A 21,919-nucleotide genomic window follows, 5' to 3' on the forward strand; every position below is an offset into this window, starting at 1 on the left:
TGTTAAAATATATAAATAAATTATAATTGCATAAATTTTGAAACAACATTGAAAATAAATGAAAAGTGTCTTATTGAAGAAATAATAATTTCAAATTATACGCAATTATTATATGCAACTATTGTACGATATTGTACACAATTATATGCAATTCATTTAATAACATTTAATAATGATAGAATCTCATGATCAGTGGTTCCCTACTTAATTAGCTTGTGTTAGAGATAGAAAGTCAACCTTAAATTCTATTTATTATAAGATATATGATTTTATTTATGAGGGAGGATTTCCTCTTAGTTCAAAAAGAAGGAAAAGAGACTATTATGTTAACACAATTGAGAGTCAGTCATGGCAGCCAAAAATATCCCCAAACTCTTTTAGAAAATACGATTCTGAAATAATATACTTCGGATATGAGATAAGAGTTCAATGACTTATTTCGGTAGCAATGCGAAAGAGGTATACTCCATTTGCTCGTTATAAACAGATTTGATTTTCGGGTGGGAGCGACACTACAAACACCAGAATGAAAATATTCATACTCACATTTCTACGCATCCAAATATTTATTAAATATTTTTTTTACAAAGAAAAAACATAAAGAAAAACTTAATATTATCAATAATTACTTTCTATTATATTCAATAATAAATATATAAATAAATTATAATTGCATAAATTTTCAAACAACATAACAAATAAATTAAAAGTGTCTTAATAAAGAAATAATAATGATTAAATCAAACGTACTTATAGTATGATATTGTACGCAATTATATGCAATTATTTTAATAATGATAGAATCCATGATTAGTGGATCTCTTCCTAATTAGCTTGTAATTTAGAGAGAGAAAGTCTCCATACAAACTTGTATATATTTGTGTCTCATCTTCATTCCAATTAAATATTTTTTTCTTCTAAATAAATATGGTAATGCATATAAAGGGTTACCAGAAATATGGTTTCCTTAGAACTTGTATATATTTATTTCTCATCTTCATTCCAATACAATAATAAAAATATTCATACTCCCATTGATACGCATCTAAATATTTATTAAATATTTTTTTACAAAGATAAAACTTAAAAAAACATGATATTATTTTGCCACAAGTCATGTATGGGACAGTTTACACATTCCTTAAAAAAAGGAAAATTGGGTAGTGCTTTCGAAATTTGGACGAAGATAAACCATTTTAACATTGGATAGGAAAAGTCTAAGATTAGTAAGGTCTGCTACAAAAATACTGATAATATATTATATGGGTGGGACAACCTTCTTAGTTCAAAAAGGAGAAAAATAACTACTATGTTAACACGTCCGATAGCGGGTGGCACGATAGGCCCAACAAATACTCGCTAGGATAGGCTCGAAATTGCTCTGATACCATGTTAAGAAGTGGACTTTAAGCCTAACTCAACCCCATTAAACCGGCTCATAGGGGTGAGGTTTGCACCCACTTTTATATACTATGAAAAGACTCTCATCTATAGTCGATGTGGGATCTCCAACAAGTTATACTCCATTTGCTCGTCAGAAAGATATTTGTGCAAGAGTTATACTCCAATAAAATAATGAAAATATTTATAAAAGATAGAAAATTCACATAGAAATAGTTAATATTAAAAAAATAACTATAAAAATTAGAAAGTTAACGTTACTAATATATGCAATATATATTTATTTTTAATATATCAGTACAAATATATTTTTACTATTTGAAATAAGAATAGAAAAAATAGCATTGTAACGTATAAAAGTGATGAAAATATAAATCTATAATGTAATATTGAAAATATAATAATAATATACCCTAAAAAAGGATTGTTGAGCTACTTTATAAAACATTTTCCTTGCAATGGCAGTGATCAAGTAAATTTTTTCCATTTTATTTTATTTTTACTTTATAAAACATTAATATTGAGTGAGTTTCATGAATTACAGTGAAACAATTTTTTCTTTGTAAATTTGGAAGGATTAATGTTTAGTGATGTACTTTATTGGTTAAAGACTAAAAGTCATGTTGTTTATATAACTATAACCCATGGTGTTTCTAACGCATCAAGAATACTAACTTCACTAATAACTTCTTTAAAAAAAAAAAAATACAACATTAACCTATTTCAAATTCATAATCGTTCTTTATTTAATAACCTAAAAAAAGTGAGAAAAATGTCCTTAATAAAATAATAAAATGAAATATTATTAATATAAAGAAAATAAAAAAATAATCTCGGTATAGATTAAAAAAAACTGTTTTATCTCTCAACTCTTCGTACTCTCTGTGATTATTTTACTTAAATTTAAAAAACTGTTTGATAACTACTTATTAACTGCTTTTTTTAATTATTTTATTTAAATTCAAAAAGAAAAGTTTTCTGACTACTTTATAATTTTTTTTTATAATTATTTTTTAAAAATTTAAAAAAATAGATAACTACTCTATTAATTACAAAATATAGAATAACTAAAATAAAATAATAAAATGCAATATTAATATAAGGGTAAAATAGAGAAAAAAATTATATATACTTAAAAGCAGTTAAAGAAGAGAATCTCTTTTATATATAGATATAAATGTCTAGATTTAGATATAAGAATATTTTAAAAATTAATTATGATTGATACAATATATACGCTCATTATTTCACCATGTCACCATTTATCGATAAAACTAAAATAATAAAATATAATAATAGAGAAACTAAAAGGATAAAAATACTGTCAAATGATATATAAAAGAAAAACTATTAACATATTTAGACCACATATAAACGTGGAAAATAAAATTAGGAGTTCTATTAATGTTTGTTGTAATTATAATCAAATTAAAAAATATAGATACACAAATAATCAAATTAAAAATATATGAATACAAAGTTCATAATAAAATTAGAAAATATACATACATATAAGTTGATAATAAAATTAAAAAATACTAATGCACATAAGTTTATGATAAAATTAAAATATACATAAAATTTATGATAAAAGTAAAAAATACGAAGACACATAAATTTTCTATGAATTAGAATGTTAAGGTATAAATTTATAGTTCATCTTAATAAATACAAATACACATATAGTAACGATAAAAATTAAAAATATAAATACACATTAATAATAAAAATAAAAAATATCAATATTCAATAACCAAAAAAATAGATACACTATAATGATAAAAAATTACAAATATACAATAATAACAAAATAAAATACAAATATAACAAAAAAAAAATAAAATCTAATACATAAAGAGCGTCTATATTTTCATTAATGAATAATTTTTATTTATACTATTAGATTGTCGACTCAATCTCTCACATAATACTATTTACACTTTTATTTCTACATTTAGCATCCTTTTGTTTTTCTTTCCCTATCTAACACCATTTCAAAAGTTAAAAAAAAAATTGAATGCATTAAAAAAATAAATATTTATAATTTTTAAAATAGTTATTAATGAATAAAGAAATGAGTTTTTACAAAATAAAAACTTAAAAAGTAATAAATTAAAATTGTTTAGTTTAAAATAATTAAGAATGAAGAAAATAAAAAAAAATTAAACCTTACAACAACATAAAAGTTGAATCTATAAATATAAATTAGTATTTATTTTTATTATTATTGATGATGTAATCATGTTAATTTCAAGTAAAAAAATAAAGGACATAATTATAAAAAAAAATAAAGTCAATTAGTACTAATTAGTAGTGGACACACAGATAATATTGAAGAGTATTGACCTGCATACACTGGTCAAGTACTATGCCCATGAAAAGAACCTCAAAGGGGAGGTCTAAGTCAAGTTGAATAAGGATTGATATGAACATAAGAGAACAACATGATCGAACAAAAAAATGTGGTTCATATTGTCAAACACCAGGACACACAAAAAGAATGTGTCCCAACATGATTGAATCGTTCACTTCTCATCATTAATTATATTTCATTTCGCACAAACTATTTAATGTACCATTGAATAAAATATTAAATAAATGATCATCTTTCATTTATTTTCCTTTTTATGTTTAACATATACTTATTTAGTATCACATTATATCTCCTATCTTTATCTTGTTTTGATTTTTTTTTTTTATATATTTTATCTTTATCTTATTTTGTTTTGTCTTCTAAACCCTAACCCCTAAACTCTTTTATATCTTTTATGTTTTTAGTTATTATTTTTTTCTGTCATTCTTTATTTATTTCTGTTTTTTGTTTTTATTTTTATTGTTGTTGTTTTTATTTTCTATATTTATTTGTTTTTTTTCATTTTTTTCTTCTCATTTTTAAGCATTAAGTGTAGCATTTGCATTAGTTCATTTTTTAGGATTTTACATTTAGGTAGACACTTCAATATTATCTGTGTCCACTACTAATTAATACTAGTTGACTTTGATTTTTTTTTAAATTATCTTATGTATTTTTTACTTGAAATTAACATGATTACATCATCAATAATAATAAAAATAAATATTAATTTTTTTTTATAGATTCAACTTGTATGTTGGTGTAGGGTTTAATTTTTTTATTTTCTTCATTCTTAAAAAAAATAAACTAAACATTTTTAATTTATTATTTTTTTTATTTTTATTTTGTAAAAATTTATTTATTTATTATATTTCTAACTATTTTAAACATTAAAAATATTTATTTTTTAATGTATTTAATTTTTTTAATTTATTTAGTTTTTTATTTTTGAAATGGTACACAGAGAAATAAAAACAAAAATATATTAGATAGTAAAAAAAAAAATGTTAGAAAGAGAAATAAAAATGTAGATATTGTTATACTGAATATTTTTTTTACTGATTTTATTTATTCTCATTCGTATCTTTCTTCCACCAAATTCTGCTTCAATAATTAATAACCCTGCTTTTGCGTGATCTGGGAAGAGTGGGCAACAAAAGCAAGTGAACAAATCAAAGTTGTTGGTTGAGAGCGAAAGAGAGAGATGGAGATGGAGGCTGAAGAAGAAGGAGCGTTCTGGGACACCGTGGCGAGGTGGTTTGGGGCGAACTTGGCGACGGCGTTCTTCTCTTCCTTGGAACGGTGTTCCTGCATCTATCTCTCCCCCGACGACCACGACGACGCTCTTCTCACCCTCCCTTCCCTTTCCTCTTCCACCTCTTTCACCTCTTCAAACGACGTCGTCACCTGACAACACCACACGGTAATCCAATATCTCACTCAAACCCTTTCTTTCACTTTTCTGGTTCCATCCAATCTCAATTTATCAACCTGCTCTTACATGTGCAGTCCCTACCCATTGTAGCTACGGTGGTTGTGGCATGTAGGTACACCATTATGGGAGCTGATGGTGGTTGTGGGTACACCAATAAGAAACTAGCTATTATAACATCACCTGCTGTTACAATTCTTGGTATTGGCTGTGCTGAAGCTGTGGTCTAGCTTAATATCACTTTGTTGTGCAGAGTGCATGTGTTTTTGGTAAGTTCGTAGGAATGTCTTTGCTCTTGTTCAGCAGAACTTTCTTGTTCAACCCTCATGTGTTTCTTTTTAATTTATTAATTTTTTTTTGATAAAAAAAAAATCCAATCTCAATTTATCTGTAATAATAATATATGAAAGTTAATATGTTCGACATAAAAATAGTGGTGGGTGTATAAAAGTAGTGGTGGGTGTGTGGACACAAGTGGTGTGTTTTTTGTGCGTAAGCCTAGTTTCTTCTCATACAAAATTATCACATAAATTTTAAACAAGTGTGGGCTTAGTTACATGTTGCCCACAAAATTATATTTTATATCTTTTATTTAAAGAAGAGCGTGGACTTAGTCAATGGATTGGCCACACAATTTTTAAATAAAAGTAGGCTTAACCTTCATAATTTTATTACATATTTAAATTTAATTTATATATATATATATATTATTATGTTTACGTGAACTTAATCTGCAAAATTTTAAATTTTTATTATTATTTATTATTTATAGTTCCAGTTTTCACCATTTCTTCCACACAAATTTTTTTTTTTTGGTGTAGTGTTCTCTCGTTCACTCTCTCATTTCATTTCCCTCTCCCTCTTCACCTTTTGATCTCACGTTCTTGCAAAATTCGATAATCCAATCATAGTTTGTATTATTAAATTCCACCTCTTCGTAATTCATCATTTCATCTTTGTAGGGTTTTAATGTAAGTTTAATAAGCTTCTTTTAGAAAATATCTGTTCATTATTTTGTTTTATTGCAAAAATAAACTATGATTTGTGAGAATTTAATCTTCTCCCAATACCGGCTTAGTGTAGGAAATTGAATTGGGATTTGGTAAAACTAAACTGTGTTTTACTACTGCATTTCCTCCTAAAAAATATTATCTCTATTTTTTTATCTGTTTTTAAAAGGATAAATTTGTTTATATTTAATATTGTAGTAATTATTATATTCTTAACTGTGTTCTTATAGATAAGGGAAAACAATAGTATATGAAATGTGAGAAATGCCCAATTTATTTATGGGAGAGATGTGTAACACGCTAACAAATTACAAATGGTATTTAAAATGAACAAGGAATTGATTTTTTTTTATTCCCGTTTGAATGAAGAACGTGAAAAGAATTATAGAATTTCAATTGCATCTTTCAGATTTTTTTTTATATGTAGTAGTATTTTTAAGATTGGTAATACGAGTTTGGATGTATTTCAAGGAAGAAGTATCAAATCAAAGGACTTGCTTTGAAAAAAGAAATACGTTCACTGTACATCCAATGGTAACTCAAACATACTCTGAACATATTAAGAAATTAAATTCACTTTCTAGTTCAGGGTTTGAGAGTGACCTTGATGCAAGTTTCAAGACCAAGTTATCGAGTTCAATAATGAAAAACCATATTTATGCATAACCTTTGTTTGATCGAGTTGATTATATTAACACACATATATAATTTTACCCTTAACCGAGCTGGGAGCAAGTTTTTTTTTTAAAAAAAAGTTATATTAAAAATTAGTATTCTAAATATGGACTAAGAGATAATCTTGATTTATATTTACTAATAAATGATTCTAATAATGTTAATTATTTTTTTATTAACATTGACTAAAAAATATTTATTTATATATTTCAAAAAATAGTCTTATTTACATAAATTAAACAATTGTGACTCACATTAGCCGAAAAATAGTCATACTAATTTTTGTCGAGAAAAAATTAACTAATATTGATTGAAAAACAGTGTACGTTCTTATCGATATTCACCGAAAGAAACCTCGACATTAACTGAAAATAACTTTGGTTGATGGCAACCAAAAATCACTATCAATATTAAATAAGAAAGTTCTATCTAACGCAAATGGTAAACACTATTGTATATATCGACAAAATGAAATTTTGATAACAATTAAATTAATCAAGATTGACTTCAATATGAGAAAACATTTTCTTACATTTGTAAAAGAAGATTTCAAACCAATAAAGATACTTCGATTGAATTGACTATCCAGTCGAAGTTAAGAAGAGAATATGAAAAAAAATATAAATTTATAAGAAACCATTGAATAAAAAAAATTAGATTCTTACTTTTTTAAGATGAAATTTAGAATTTCCAAATTTTAAATAATCAAATATTTTATTAAAATAATTAATCTCTAAAACATTCATATAATTAAGTGTCCAATAAGAGTTTATAACTATCATTTGACTTTGTGTATCTTTGCAATGTATAACAATTTTCTTCATTTATTATAACTCTAACATGTAACTTAGATCGATTCAACTCAAGTAAGTGACATTTTCAACAACTAAATTTAACCAATTTAAAAATGATGTTTCAATACTTTAAAAAACTAACTGAACTTATAAATTCAGAACTAATTATGAGGATAATTTTGTGGAAAGCTGCTTCAAAAGCTTGTGGCAAGAAAAAGTACCTCCCAACATTTTTTTTTACTAGGAGATTTTTCTTCATTTGTTTCTTTACAATGTCTTTATGGTATGAATGTTATAATTGGTTAGTCTAAAATTTGTCCTTCGTAATGAGCCAAAGGATAATTATTGGTAACATAAAATTGGTGGGAACATTTTTAGGAAACATGAATAGAAAATTCTTTGGTTTGCCACTACATGGAGCGTATGGAGAGCTAGTAACCGAATAATATTTCAAGGCAATATGATTAACAAGGAAGAAATAATGCAGCGCATCGAATTCTTATGCTAGTGTTGGAACTGCAATCTTGATTTGTTTTAATGTCAACTGTTTTTACAATGGATAGATGTCTTGGATTGTGCTTTGACTTTGTGAAGACACTAGAAGTACAAACATGCATCTGTAATCTATACTACATTGATGTTATGCAGATAGGCTATATTAGTATATAATGAGTGTTAAGACTTTTGCCAAAACAAAATGTTAATTTGTATATGTACTGATATAGTACTGCATTTTATGTGCTCTCAAGGCTTTCTAAGGCAGCTTGCAGCAAGCTAGACTTGTGGTTCTGTGTTATTGCTACAGACTTTTGGAATGCAAAATGGAGAGTACTGTTAATAATAGCTAAACATTTTTTATGAGAACAAGGTTGAAGTGCTTAGAGATATAATTTTGGAGTGGAAGGATATGAAGGGAGCATGAATAATATTTGGTGTAATTGCTGTGAATTTAGCAACCTAATCACAATCTTATTTGACACTGTATATATAGATTGGTTTTTTTAATCTTTCTATATGGATTTTGGTGCCTTATAAAAAAATCAAAGTAACCCCTTTCATACTTCTTTCCCATCCTACTTAAAAAATTCTATCCTGTACATATCAGTAATTGATCCCAGTTGTTGTTATGACTGCTGCATGGTCAGGTAATTTACAAGAAACACCCACCAACTGATCAGAATACAAAGTTGTGGGCAGTAATATAACCATTTATTTTGTACAAGTAATTTAAAGTTTGCCAATAATAGTTGCTTAGGTAACAACTTCATCACTTCATGACTTGGAATTCCATTATAGAATCTAGTTATAAGTTATATGTTATACGTAACCATTCTCGTCATAGGTATTTTCAACAACAAAAAAAAGAATTCGTTTCTTCAAGGCTTCAACTACATGAACGTCTTTTGTCCATCAAGTTAGAACAAATACAATTCACTTTGGTGCAGGACAAAAACTTTGTCCTTTGTTTGTGATCTTATATATGAAATTTGGAACTCAAATATAAATTTGGATGCTAAATAAGTTTTACGTAGGAAGCTTTTTTTAGATCTTCATATAAAAAGTTATAAGTGAATATGGTTATAATTTTCATATAGTTGTGTAAAATTTTGTTTCATTTTGATCACACTCTTTTCACATTTGTTGCCCTATCAAGAAAAAATGACATTAATTCGAAAAGGACACGTGTAGCCCAAGTAAAGGCCATGTACTTAAGTATATATTAGGTTGCTTTAACTTTGCAGTTGTACCTTCAGTTCATAGAGTGAAACCTACATTGATTCCACCATTCTAAGTATTCAAATAATTATTATAAAACTCAATAATTTTACCAAACATGATATTTTCACTTTAAGTATATTCACTTTAACATTTATATCTCCATTACAATTTTATTCTAAGAAAATATTTTAATAAATTAAAAAATACTTACCCCGATCCTTAAATTAATAAGACTATTTTAATATATCACTAAAGTAGTTCCAACAAGACAAGAAGGAAAGAGTAGTATAAACCCTTTCTTCTAAATGTATTAGATAATAATATAATTTTATTTACATTATTGTTTACATCTTTATGAACCTTTTTTTCGTGAAAGGTGACTAAAAAGAAATCACTTATACCTATTAAAAGTGATTGAGTTGAATTTTTTTATGGATGTTTCAAGAGCATTTGTATCACACATACAACACCCCTTTTTATGTGAACATAGCTAGTCATCGAGTCATTTTCAATATATTGGAAATGAAATTGCTATTTTTTGGGAACTAATAGTTTTTTTGTTTTGTTTAGGGTTTAGAAAGTTAACAAGATTAGCACTGAATGCAGGAAGTGTTGACATTGGCAGAGACCAATATACCTAACTGGTGTTATATAGGCAACATTTGTAGGGACCTATGTATACAGTGTGACGGTGCCAAACTACACTTTCATACGTGTTCATGTCAAATCAAATGTTCAAAAAACACGACTGCAATTTAAATGCTTTTGTTTTCTTTATCAACATACAAAGGAAAAGTATTGAAAAGTTTAAAATAACATCTTATTAATGTAAAAAACATAATTACAAAGAAATAATAATAGCCTCTTTAGCTAAACGATTTTCATCATAAACTATTTTAAAGTAAATAAATATATAATTTAGTGTCTATAGCGTCTAAGATTCTCAAATTTGACACGCCATAGATAAAATCTTATTTACACAAAAATAATTATCAATTTGATATGTCACAGTTGATTTTCTTGCATTTTTAATATGGCCTTACATATATAAGAACAGAATTATAAATGTGTTACATGGATTAAAATATATACTTTTATAGGAATTAAACAAAAATAGATGATGAACGACCCTTACCAAAAAGAATCTCACATATAAGAATTAATTTAATAAGGTTATGAACACAATTGATAATTCATGGACTAAAATACTAAATTATATGTTCAATACTGTATTAAATAAAGAAAATCAATTTCAGCACCTGGCTTATTTTTTAAATAAATACGAATGAAAATATTTTATTACCAATATTAGTTGGGTAAATTCCCTATCTAGCACCATTTACACTTTTATTTCCCTAACTAGCACCCTTTTGTTTTTATTTTCCCATCTAGCACCCTTTTGTTTTTATTTCCCTATCTAGCACCCTTTTATTTTTTATTTCCTTATCTAACACCAATTCAAAAATAAATGAATAAATAATAAATTATTATTTGTTTGATAATTTTAATTTTGAATGCATTAAAAATAAATATTTTTAATTTTTAAAATAGTTAGAAATATAATTAATGAATAAAGAAATGAGTTTTTACAAAATAAAAATAAAAAAAATAATAAATTTAAAATGTTCATTTTAAAATTATATATTTTAAGAATGAAGAAAATAAAAAATTAAACCCTACAACAACATAAAAATTGAATCTATAAACATAAATTAATATTTATTTTTATTATTATTGATGATGTAATCATGTTAATTTCAAGTAAAAAATTACAGGACATAATTATAAAAAAAAACTAAATGCAAAATATTGAAGTGGACACATAAAAAATATTGAAGTGTCTACCCTAAATGCAAAATCCAAAAAAAAAATTAATGCAAATGTTACACTTAATGCTTAAAAATGAGAAGAAAAAATGAAAAAATAAATAAGTTTAGAAAATAAAAACAGCAACAATAAAATAAAAAAATAAAGAATGGCAGAAAAAGAAATAATAACTAAAAACATAAAAGATATAAAATAAAAGCAAAACAAAATAAGATAAAGATAAAATATATAAAAAAATCCAAATAAGATAAATATAAGAGATATAAGGCGATACTAAATAAGTATATGTTGATCATAAAAATGAAAATAAGTTAAAGATGATCATTCATTTAATATTTTCTTCAATGGTACATTAAATAGTTTGTGCGAAATGAAACATAATTAATGACGAGAAATGCACAATCCAGTAATGTTGGGACAGATTCTTTATGTGTATCCTGGTGTTTGACAATATGAACATTTTTTTGTTCGATCATGTTGTTATCTTATGTCCATATCAGTCTTTATTCAACTTGGTTTTTTTTATAATTATGTCCTGTATTTTCTACTTGAAATTAACATGATTACATCATCAATAATAAAAATAAATACTAATTTATGTTTATAGATTCAACTTTTATGTTGTTGTAGAGTTTAATTTTTTATTTTCTTCATTCTTAAAAAGAAAAATTTAAACTAAACATTTTAAATTTATTAATTTTTTTATTTTTATTTTGTAAAAACTCATTTCTTTATTCATTAATTATATTTCTAACTATTTTAAACATTAAAAATATTTATTTTTTAATGCATTCAAAATTAAAATTATCAAAAAAAATTTAATTTACTATTTATTTATTTATTTTTGAAATGGTGCTAGATAGGGAAATAAAAAATAAAAAGGTGTTAGATATGGAAATAAAAACAAAAGGGTGCTAGATAGGGAAATAAAAACAAAATGGTGCTACATGAGGAAATAAAATAAAAATGTAAATGGTGTTAGATAGGGAATTTACCCATATTAGTTAACTTAATTTTAAAACTAAAACTGGCAATTTTATCATGCCATATGACAACTATTTTAGGTTCAATTTTTTTCCTTTTAGTTGGAATTGTCTGTGAATTTGTTCCTCAATGTCTTTTTAACTCATTAAGTTTTTCTACTTTCAAAATTATATAACTTTTCTTTTTCATTGATTGTTTTACCAAAATCCTAAAAATGTTATTGTCTATCTAAGAACTTAAGTTTTATTATGGAATGGAAGTATGGACTCATTTAAAAAGTTTAAAAATATTAAGTTTAATAAGTTTAAAAAAATATCTTATTAACTATCACTTACTCTTTTAATATATTTTAATTAAATTCTTAAATTTAATTTAATTTAATTTCAAAAGATCAGCTTAAATTTTTTAATTAGAATTTTAAATTTTTTAGTTAAATTCAATTAGAATTATAATTATTTTGATGTTATATGTCTTTGAGAGAGATTTTAATCATAAAATTAGTAATCATTTATAAAAGAAAGCAAGAAAAATTTCAACGGGTGTCTTTATAAATTAAATAACTTTTTACATAAGTAAGTTAATAAAAAAATATTTTACAAAGGTATAGGTTAAATTTACTTTAGAAAAAACAGTTTATTTCAAATTTTTAATTGTTTTAGATATTAGCAAAGAAATTTAACGTCTTTTTTATACGTAGTCCTATATATCTCTTATATATCTTCTCCCTCTCCTTTATATATATATATATATATATATATAACGTCTATTCAAATTAATACAATTTTATTATATATAGCGAAAACTCATTATTTGATACAACAACTTTAAATTTATAATATTTTATTAAATAATTTTTTATTACAATTACTGCATTATTTTTACAGTTTAGTATTTAATTATTAAAAAATAGTTGCCATCTTGCATAAAAATTAGCTATTGTCCAAGGACATCATTTTACAAATTTCTAAACATTATTCAAGTGGCTTTATTGTTTGTAACACAACATAAAAAAAAAAGTTGAACAATATGAAAAAACAAAAATAGTTTTCACATGATGGAGTTAGAAAAGGTAAACAATGAATGCATTAATAAAGAGTGAGACATGAAGGTACGATAAGGACCAATCTACCCAACCCAAACATTACCGGTAAACACACGAGACTGATTTTGTAGCATTGATTCACGAGCCATGGCACTGCGTTCATCACATCAAACATTTGAACAAACATTAACCATTTTTATTAGTTCAAACCCCAAAATAACAATAAAAACAATTAACATAATAAAAAATATATGTTAAACATGGTTTTGAATGAATAGCTATTGTTCACATGTGTTCAGAACTTGATGGAGATGAAAAGAATGAAAAAAATGATGAACATTCTACAGCATTACACAGTAAATCCAAAGTGTTTATTAAAGCAATCAAGAATTAAGTAAGGATTAAGTAAGTATAATGATGGTGCAGAGCATGGAGAGAGGGGAAACAATTGTTACATGTTTGTTTGTCGGGTGTATGTATATTTTTATCCAAACATATCTCTCTGCTAAGTTAATCCAAAGTTATGCTTTTTGTCTTTTCCTCATTGATTAACACAGCTTTTAGCATTTGATTCTCTGCACCAGTGCTCTTTGGTGGGTAACACTGTGTACTACCATGGTTGGCCTAATCTCAAAAGGTTAAACTGTCACACATTAAAAAATTCAAAAGAATAGGAATACACATATCATACAGGTTTTCCAATACCCAACTCATGAATTTGAAAATGAAAACTGCTTTGATTAAGATTGCAGCAAACCCCAACACTCCCTCTAAAATTAATCATTCATTTTTCCCCAATCGTTGTGTCATTGATTCGATTCCTTTCTTGGGTCTATTATCTGCTCATAATGTTCACAACCATGTGCATTTGATTTGGCTTGCCTGTTTTTGCTTTACAGTTTCTCCAATCACCTTCATTAATTCATCATCTTTTGTTTCCTCTGCAAAGGTTTTGGTCTGTGAATGTATTAAGACGTTTTTTCTTCAATCACCATATCATGTTTTAGGTGCCTCTGTTCCCTTTTTAAATATTATTTGCTACAATTATAGACCATACAGAGTGTTCCAACACTACAAAACTCAGTTTTCTGTCTGAAATTTATATAATTCACATTCAGTATGCTATTTTTAAAACAACATAAATATTCTTTCAAATAATGCTCCTATTTTTTAGTAAGTTTTCAAATATTCTTTCTCACTGATTTTTCCCTTTTGCAAGTTGCCCTTTTCTATCAGGATATTCTTCACTGCTGGTTTTCTGCATCCAAGTTTGCTGTGTGTATAATTTTCTGCAACAGAAAAGGAAAACAAAAAGTATAATTATTCGTCATTTAACATGTAGAAAAATAAGGTAATTTTTGTGACACCATAAGGTGTCAAAACACATGAAATTTAAAAATTACTTCTTTTATGTTGTCTTCTAAATGCAAGATACAGTGAGAAAAATAATAGAAGCGAGGTTTTAATATTGTAACTTTTCTTTTCAAATTTTTTAAATTAAGAAAAGGAAAAAGTAGTGCTACATTTTGTATATTGATAAAAAAGACCCCTAAAAATAGAAACAGGAAACAAACCAAACACCACCTTTAAGCACTAGTGAATAAAGGCTACTAATCATTCATAGCAAAGATTAAACTAATGATAAGTAGCCTCCATGTGACCGTCACACATTCTGTTTTCCCAATACCAAAGTATTTTACTTTTGAAATAGCAAATAACATTACAAAATGCAGGGAAGACAATATTGCATCAGCAATGTGTGGGCATGTTCATGAATTGGGCTCTTAAACAGGTGAATGTGAAAATAGTGTACTTTTTTGTAGTCACAAAGTTGTCATTACGTGTTTTCAATACTAATTAAATCACTCATACATCAAAAATAGGAAGTGGAAAGACACATTTGCTTATAAGGACTTCCTCTAACTCTTGAGCCACATAACAGAACAGCAGCACAGAACTGAATGAAGCATAGACCTCATATGAACGAGCAATCAAAACCAAAAGAGGCTTATAATTTGAGGGCAGGACAAAGCAATGCAACTGTTTTGTGACAAGGGACAAAAGTACCAATCAGTCACTTCGAAATCTATTGGCTCCAATTTTTGTGACTTATTCCCCTCAAGTCCCTTCACTAAAGTAGATCATGATTAATTAAACTTTCATCGTGGCATTGCTAGAGTCTAACAATCATGATTCTTTCTGGCCTTTTGGTTTGATGAAACAGTGAGTATTTCACAAGAAAAAAAAGGTTTCTTTTCTTCATCTCTCAGGTGCCCATATAACGTTTATTTTAAAAATTGAAATGCGTATCTAAAATAATTTTAACCACAAATTTTACATTGGAAGTGTGTTATGTACGTGTAAAGTCGTTTGTGATGTTTGAAACATCAATTGAAACGTGTTTGAAAACTCGTTGAGAACTGAGACATCATATTTAAGATGTGAAAATTATAACCATTAACTTCTAAGATTCATCGTCATCATTGCAAATCCAAAAATCTAAAAACACTACAAAAGGGGAAGCAGAAAGAAGCATCATACAAAGAACTCGTGTTTAATTGTATTTCTACCAAGCCCACAAAATTTTACTTACATAAGTTACAAATGTACAAATCTGCCTACAGTAGAATGGAGATAGTATTGTGGTGTCAAATTAGAAGGGATAAGACAGTTGTAACTCAAATAAAAAAAAATTATGTCAGTCTAAAATTGAGACCATATTCAGAATGTCTGAGTAATAATAATTGTCAGCAGTGCATCAGTTGCCAAAGACTGACAGTCAAGTAGATTTGAAGCCACTAAACAGAAAGCAACCAGATTGGTTGTTCGTACTGTTTGTATGATTGCAGCAACAGGCAGCTAAAAGCAGGTATTCAAACAGAAATGACCGCCACACACATCCTCACCACACTTGAAAGCATCAACTCCAGGCACATGAGGCCCTACCATGAGATGGACGGCAAGATTGGCAGACAAAGAGATTCATTTAGTTAGTCCTGCCAATAGTAAAATCATCAACAACCCCCGGCATTTTGATCACAGTGAGAGCTTCAGCCACTACCTCTTCATTCTCATCCTCTCATCTTAGGAAAATAATAGCCCCACAACATATCAAAATAATATCTCATAGGCCCCCTCCCAAGTTCTAACACATGACTTTGCATCTCTTTTAGGGGTCAGCAGATTCTTGTGCAGCAAAAGGCAATTTACACTGGGTGCCAAGACAAGCTAAAACTTGGCCATTTGCTAAGTTCAAGCAGGGTTACATTAGAACCATAATAGTGCCACCGCTTGTCATGAACCAATGAGCAATATGAATCCCCTGAAATCTGAAAGGGGACCACCCTCCAAATGCCCGTGTTCACCACTCATTTGAACTGTAATTCCTGCTAAAGGTTTTTACCACAACCTGATTTTTTACTGATACTGCCAAATTTAACATCGTTCACAAAATGGCCGTGCTGCATGGAATTTTCCAAGGACAATATGTCCACGAAAAGGAATGAATGAATCTTGATTCTACTCTCCAACCTAGGAAAAGTCACCTCATTTCAAACGGGAATGGGTAGCCCATAATTGTGGAATGATTTTATCCTGCCATCCCAGCCAGCTGTGACAATGACCATACCCCACGAATGAGCAGAGGAGGTACTCTTGCAAGAAGACTTCAAGAAATTGTATTCGGATTTGTGAATCACCGATGTTTTAGCCTTGGAGCTTGAAACAGGAAGCTTCTCCTCGGGCCAAGTTGCAGACCCCTTCGGAAAAGACTCCAAAATAAACTCTTGGTTCAGAGAAAAGGAAGCAGGTGGATTAAGTTGCATAACTTGAGATGATCCTTTATCCAACAAATCCAATTGATGTTCATTTTCAATATTTATAGATTTCAAACCATGCCAAGGTACTGCTACAGATGCATTTGAGTAAAACCGCTCACAAGACGTAATCTTCTTAGCTTTCACAGGATTAGACTCTTGGGAATTAACATTCCATAGGTATACGTTAGAGTCCTCACATGCTGATAGAATATGTTTCCCATCAGAAGTAAACGATGCACCCATTGGGCTCCCTGCGCTAATGCCTGGAACAAAAATATAAAAGAATCTTAGTAATAATATAACATGAAATAAAATTCAAAATTAATACGAATTAAGTTTTTAGGAACTAAAGAATGACAGTTGAACAAGCCGATCGAAAAAACTATCAATAAATATAGGAGTTAGACAAAAGGCCATACTTTTGTATTTGCCAATCACATTAAGACCGTCAAGGATTCTGACTTGTGAATCAGCACAGGAGACCAAAACTTTGTTAGAATTTTGTGGAAGAAACTGAAATAAATAACAGATAATCAGTTTACAAGACAAAAAGTAAAATTATATAGAAAACCAAAAATTCATGAGAAAAAGTAAAATACGACTCACTTATTACAATAAACAAAAGACGGAAAAGAAAATACCTGAAACCCAGTAATCCCTCTGCCAGGAAGTTTCTTTTTACCAATTAAGCATAGTTGGGAATCTAACTGCAAGCGATTCTCTGGATCAAGCAAAAATGAAAATCAGAAGAGTTAAAGGCCAAGTTCCAGTCCTATATGGTTGTAATTGTAATATAGCTAGTGAAATTCATAACATCCCAATGATAACTTGATTGGCATTTCAAGGCATAAAGAATCTTATTACTTCCCTCCTTATCATGATCAGAAGTAACAATAAATCAAACATTTAAGAAATAAATAGATCGGAAGCATCTATAGAATCAAGTTTAGCATAATTTCAACACTGACTTTTTTACAATCATAAGGAAATCTACCAAATGACATTATCCAGGGCAAATAAAATATTAAGATATGTGAAAATGATGATACCTGATACATTGTAAAACCGACAATAGCCAGCCAAGGAGCCAATGATCCCTCCCTGTATAAAGAATATCATTCATCTTAAGATCATTTCTAATTTTATCTATGTTTCTACAGAATTGAAATTGTTTTGAAAAAAAGGTTACCTGCCCATCAGGCCGATAGCATACCGCAGTCACTATATCTTTGATACCAATCCAATCAACAACATGACAATCAGGAATAGCCCAGATGCGCACTTTTCCATCTATAGATCCACTAATGAAATAGTTATCATCCACAGGATTGAATTGTATGCACGTCACTACAATACATCCAACACAAACAAATTGTGAGATAATTTGCGATAATAAAAAAAGTTAGGATGACGGCTCAAGAAGCCTGAAAAAAAAATAGAGCAATGCAGCGAAGGCGTACCATAATTACTGTGTGAGAAAACCTTCAAGCAACGGTCATTATTCACTTGCCATAGTCGGACAGTTTTGTCAACTGAAGATGACAGAAGATACTGCATTCAAAGAAGATGAAAAACCAAATCAACTCTCCAAACTTTCATCCATACCTAAGTGTATGGTGCTTAGTTTATTATAAAAATTGAATTAATATCATTCACTCACATTATTGTTTGACCAAGAGAGATCCAAAACTTCACCTCTATGCCCACGAAACTCATGCAATGGTTTCTCCAACAACCAGAAGATCTTAGGAGGAAAAACTACGCAAGCAGAATCTGATGTTTTTTTCAGGCTCTTCAGTTTGCTTATTTTTTCTTTATCAATAAATAGTGGTGTCAATTCAGAGAGATTGTTCACAGTAAAATAAATGCAAGATGGATCAATTTCTGGAATATCAACTTCATTACATCTATCCTCCTCAACCACTTGCCACAAGCGCACAACCCCATCTTCACCACCACTAGCAAGATACTGCCCATCAGGACTGAACTTCATGGTCAAAATCGAACCTTCATGAGCTTGGATATCTTGCCTCATGTAAAGAGCTGAAAGTTCCTTCACTGGCTTCTTGGACTGACGGACCTTAACTTTCGGAAGCCTGCACCTTGGCATTTCATCAAGGCCTTCTGCTCTTCTAAAATCACCTTCCCCATGTTTATTAACCATGCAATTTATTGACCGCAATCTCCTGAACCAACCCTTTCTAACCCGGCTTGTCCTCGCAGCAGAAGCATTGGCATCCGTTTCCCTAAAGGGATTCTCTGAATCCTTAGGCTCTGCCACATCCACCAACCGATCTGAATCCAGATCTCTTCCATTACTCATCTCCCTACACTGCAGCCCCTCCTGATCCACATTACGCTCCAAATTCTCATCTCTACACGGCGAGTTATCCACTAAACCAAACTCCTCTGAAGAAATCTCCCTATGCCAACAAGACATTGATGTCCGGCTTGAACAGAATTCTTCTTCTACAACACAATTTCGGGTCACAGCCCCACTAGTAAGTTCAACTCTATCATTTCCCTCTTCACACAGAACACTACCCACATCTACTGAATTTTCTCTTTCTAGGGCAATCAAATCCACGCTACTCAGTCCCATACTCTTCATAAACCTGCCCCTACGCTCTCTCACGCTCCTTGGACTCGGAATCCACAATCCATAATCCAAAGCATTGGATACCCCTTCATCATCCGCAATAGACACAACATCCTCTTGAGCATCGAAAAACCGACATTCATCGTCTTCGCTGAAGCTACCCATGATTCTCTGAATTCAACCCATGAACCCCCTCAAAGAAGCAACATTTTATACCCCAGGAATTTGTCAAAATCCAAATTTTTTTTCTCTCTCCAGACAAGCCACCCAGATCATGAACTACGCATTTAAAAAAGCAGCACGGAAACCAATATTAGCCAAAATAAACATTTCACTAAACCACACAACAACGATAACAATAATTTAATAAAAAAACAGATACCGAGAGATCCAACATAGATCCCAATCCACACTCATTTAACCTGGCCTTATTACATTCGACAATTGGGAATGTAAAGCGCAAACCACTTTCGAGTAATCAAGAAATGAGAACTATTTTATAAAAAAAAAAACAGAAATCAAAATGAACCCTCAAAAAAAGGGGTATGTGGAAATTGCAAAACCCTTAAAAATTAAAACCCGTCGAAGACAACTGAATTAACAAAGAAGAGAAATTGGCAGAGGAATAGTGGGAAGGAAAGAACTTTTTAAGAGGAAAGAAAAGGAGGAAGTAATAAGGAAATATGTGCTTACATGGGGTGTGTTGATGATGAGAATAAGATTGTGTATGTTGGGAGGTTCAGAGGGTTTAGACGGAAGAACTATAGCATCCAAATATTGTGTTGCGATGAGACGATGAAGAAGCAGAATGAGAGAGCAGAACCCAAAATACGAAGTGGAATATATATGTGCGTGAATAATATGTTAAAGTGCAAAAAGCGAAGAAGTCGGAGGGAGAAAACCCGGTTGGAGTGTAAAAAAATACGAAGGTTGAAAAGGGTAAAACAGGAAAATACGACACAGTCATCGATATTGGTGATGGTTATGGCCCAAGATACGAGATTGGGAGAAACACTGCGCAGGCTTGTGCTGTGAGCGCCCAACGCAACATCCTCTCTCTCTATCTCTCTGTTCTGTGCTACTCTTCGCTCTGTCTCATTCTCGTGCTAATGAATTTCGATAAATTAAAACTAAAATAAAACGACAATTCCTGTAGCTTTTGCATATCTCTGACCCAGTAGTAAATAACCCTGTTTTTCTTAATTAATAATAATTAATAAATTATTTAAAGTGCAGTTAATTCCTGCTCTTCTTAAAGTTTTCAATTTTACAAAATCATGTTTTCATTCAAAAGTGAATGGTTGTGCTATTATTGTATAATTATGAACATGTCAACCTATCACAACACATTTTACTACTTTTGTTTCCAACCCAAGTTAACAAGTGATACAATGCTATTATAACATTTTTCTCCCTACAAATTCTATGGAAGGTATTTTAAAAATTGGAAGTGTGTATGAAGTTATACGCAAGCCAACAAAATTTATTAGAAATTCAAAAAAAAAAATTATAATATATAAATAGAAATAAACTTTATATTATAAGTGAAATTTATAAAATTAAATAATGATTAAAATTAATTATTATAAGCTTGTTATACATGCTCGATTTCATAAAAAAAAATGGATAAACTAGATTAAGGAATACATTTGCTAATTTGAGTGATTTGAAGATGAAAAGGGATTTCAAACAAGGGGATTTCTTGATGAAGGTTTGGGTGGAATGATGAGAAAGACATATGAGAAGAGAGTCTAGAAAGGCTATAAGTATAGAAATTAGTTAACTACAATTTTTTGCTGAGGATACCATTTTTCTTGGAGACATGTCTTTAATAATCAAGACAGTGTTAAAAACTTTTGAACCAATGTTGGAATTCAAAGTTAATTTGTCAAAAAGTAAGTCTAAAAGAATAAAGCTGATTACATCTAATATAGTTAGAATGACACATATTCTATCACTATATATATCAAACATCTATCACTATCAAAAAGGGTGAACCAGAATTAAATATTTTTGTATAATGTATTTCTTTTTATAGAAAATGTCTTCTTTTCTTTCATTGAGAGAGTAATGATACAAGAAGGGTCACTATTAATAATTTGTTAACCCTCGTCTATGTGTTTAAATCAAATATTGTATACACTTTTATTCATTTAGAGTCAAATAAGTTAGAATTGAAAAGTGTCTATAATTTTTTTTTTCATCAAAAAATAATGAAAAGCATAAAATGCACTTGTACTATATATGCATGCTTGTAGGTTAAAA

At 28.9% G+C, this 21,919-nt stretch overlaps 1 protein-coding gene and 1 long non-coding RNA gene across 2 annotated transcripts; one reads left to right on the forward strand and one right to left on the reverse strand.

The window, feature by feature from the left end:
* Positions 1-4,867: 4,867 nt before the first annotated feature.
* Positions 4,868-5,617, forward strand: LOC150025164 (uncharacterized). Its single transcript, XR_016515774.1, has 2 exons — positions 4,868-5,177; positions 5,264-5,617. It is a non-coding gene; the product is annotated as an uncharacterized LOC150025164 (long non-coding RNA).
* A 10,158-nt stretch (positions 5,618-15,775) lies between these two features.
* LOC137820987 (uncharacterized) lies at positions 15,776-20,765 on the reverse strand. Its single transcript, XM_068625364.1, has 8 exons — positions 20,348-20,765; positions 18,716-19,933; positions 18,516-18,606; positions 18,245-18,402; positions 18,105-18,156; positions 17,697-17,776; positions 17,475-17,568; positions 15,776-17,318 (listed from the first exon to the last, which is right to left on the reverse strand). Exons 2-8 carry the CDS (start codon positions 19,817-19,819, stop codon positions 16,789-16,791), a joined length of 2,109 nt encoding a protein of 702 aa, XP_068481465.1. The 5' UTR covers positions 19,820-19,933; positions 20,348-20,765; the 3' UTR covers positions 15,776-16,788.
* Positions 20,766-21,919: the final 1,154 nt, after the last annotated feature.

This window comes from Phaseolus vulgaris, chromosome 9, assembly GCF_051622355.1.
Source record: "Phaseolus vulgaris cultivar YP4 chromosome 9, ASM5162235v1, whole genome shotgun sequence".
NCBI lineage: Eukaryota > Viridiplantae > Streptophyta > Magnoliopsida > Fabales > Fabaceae > Phaseolus > Phaseolus vulgaris.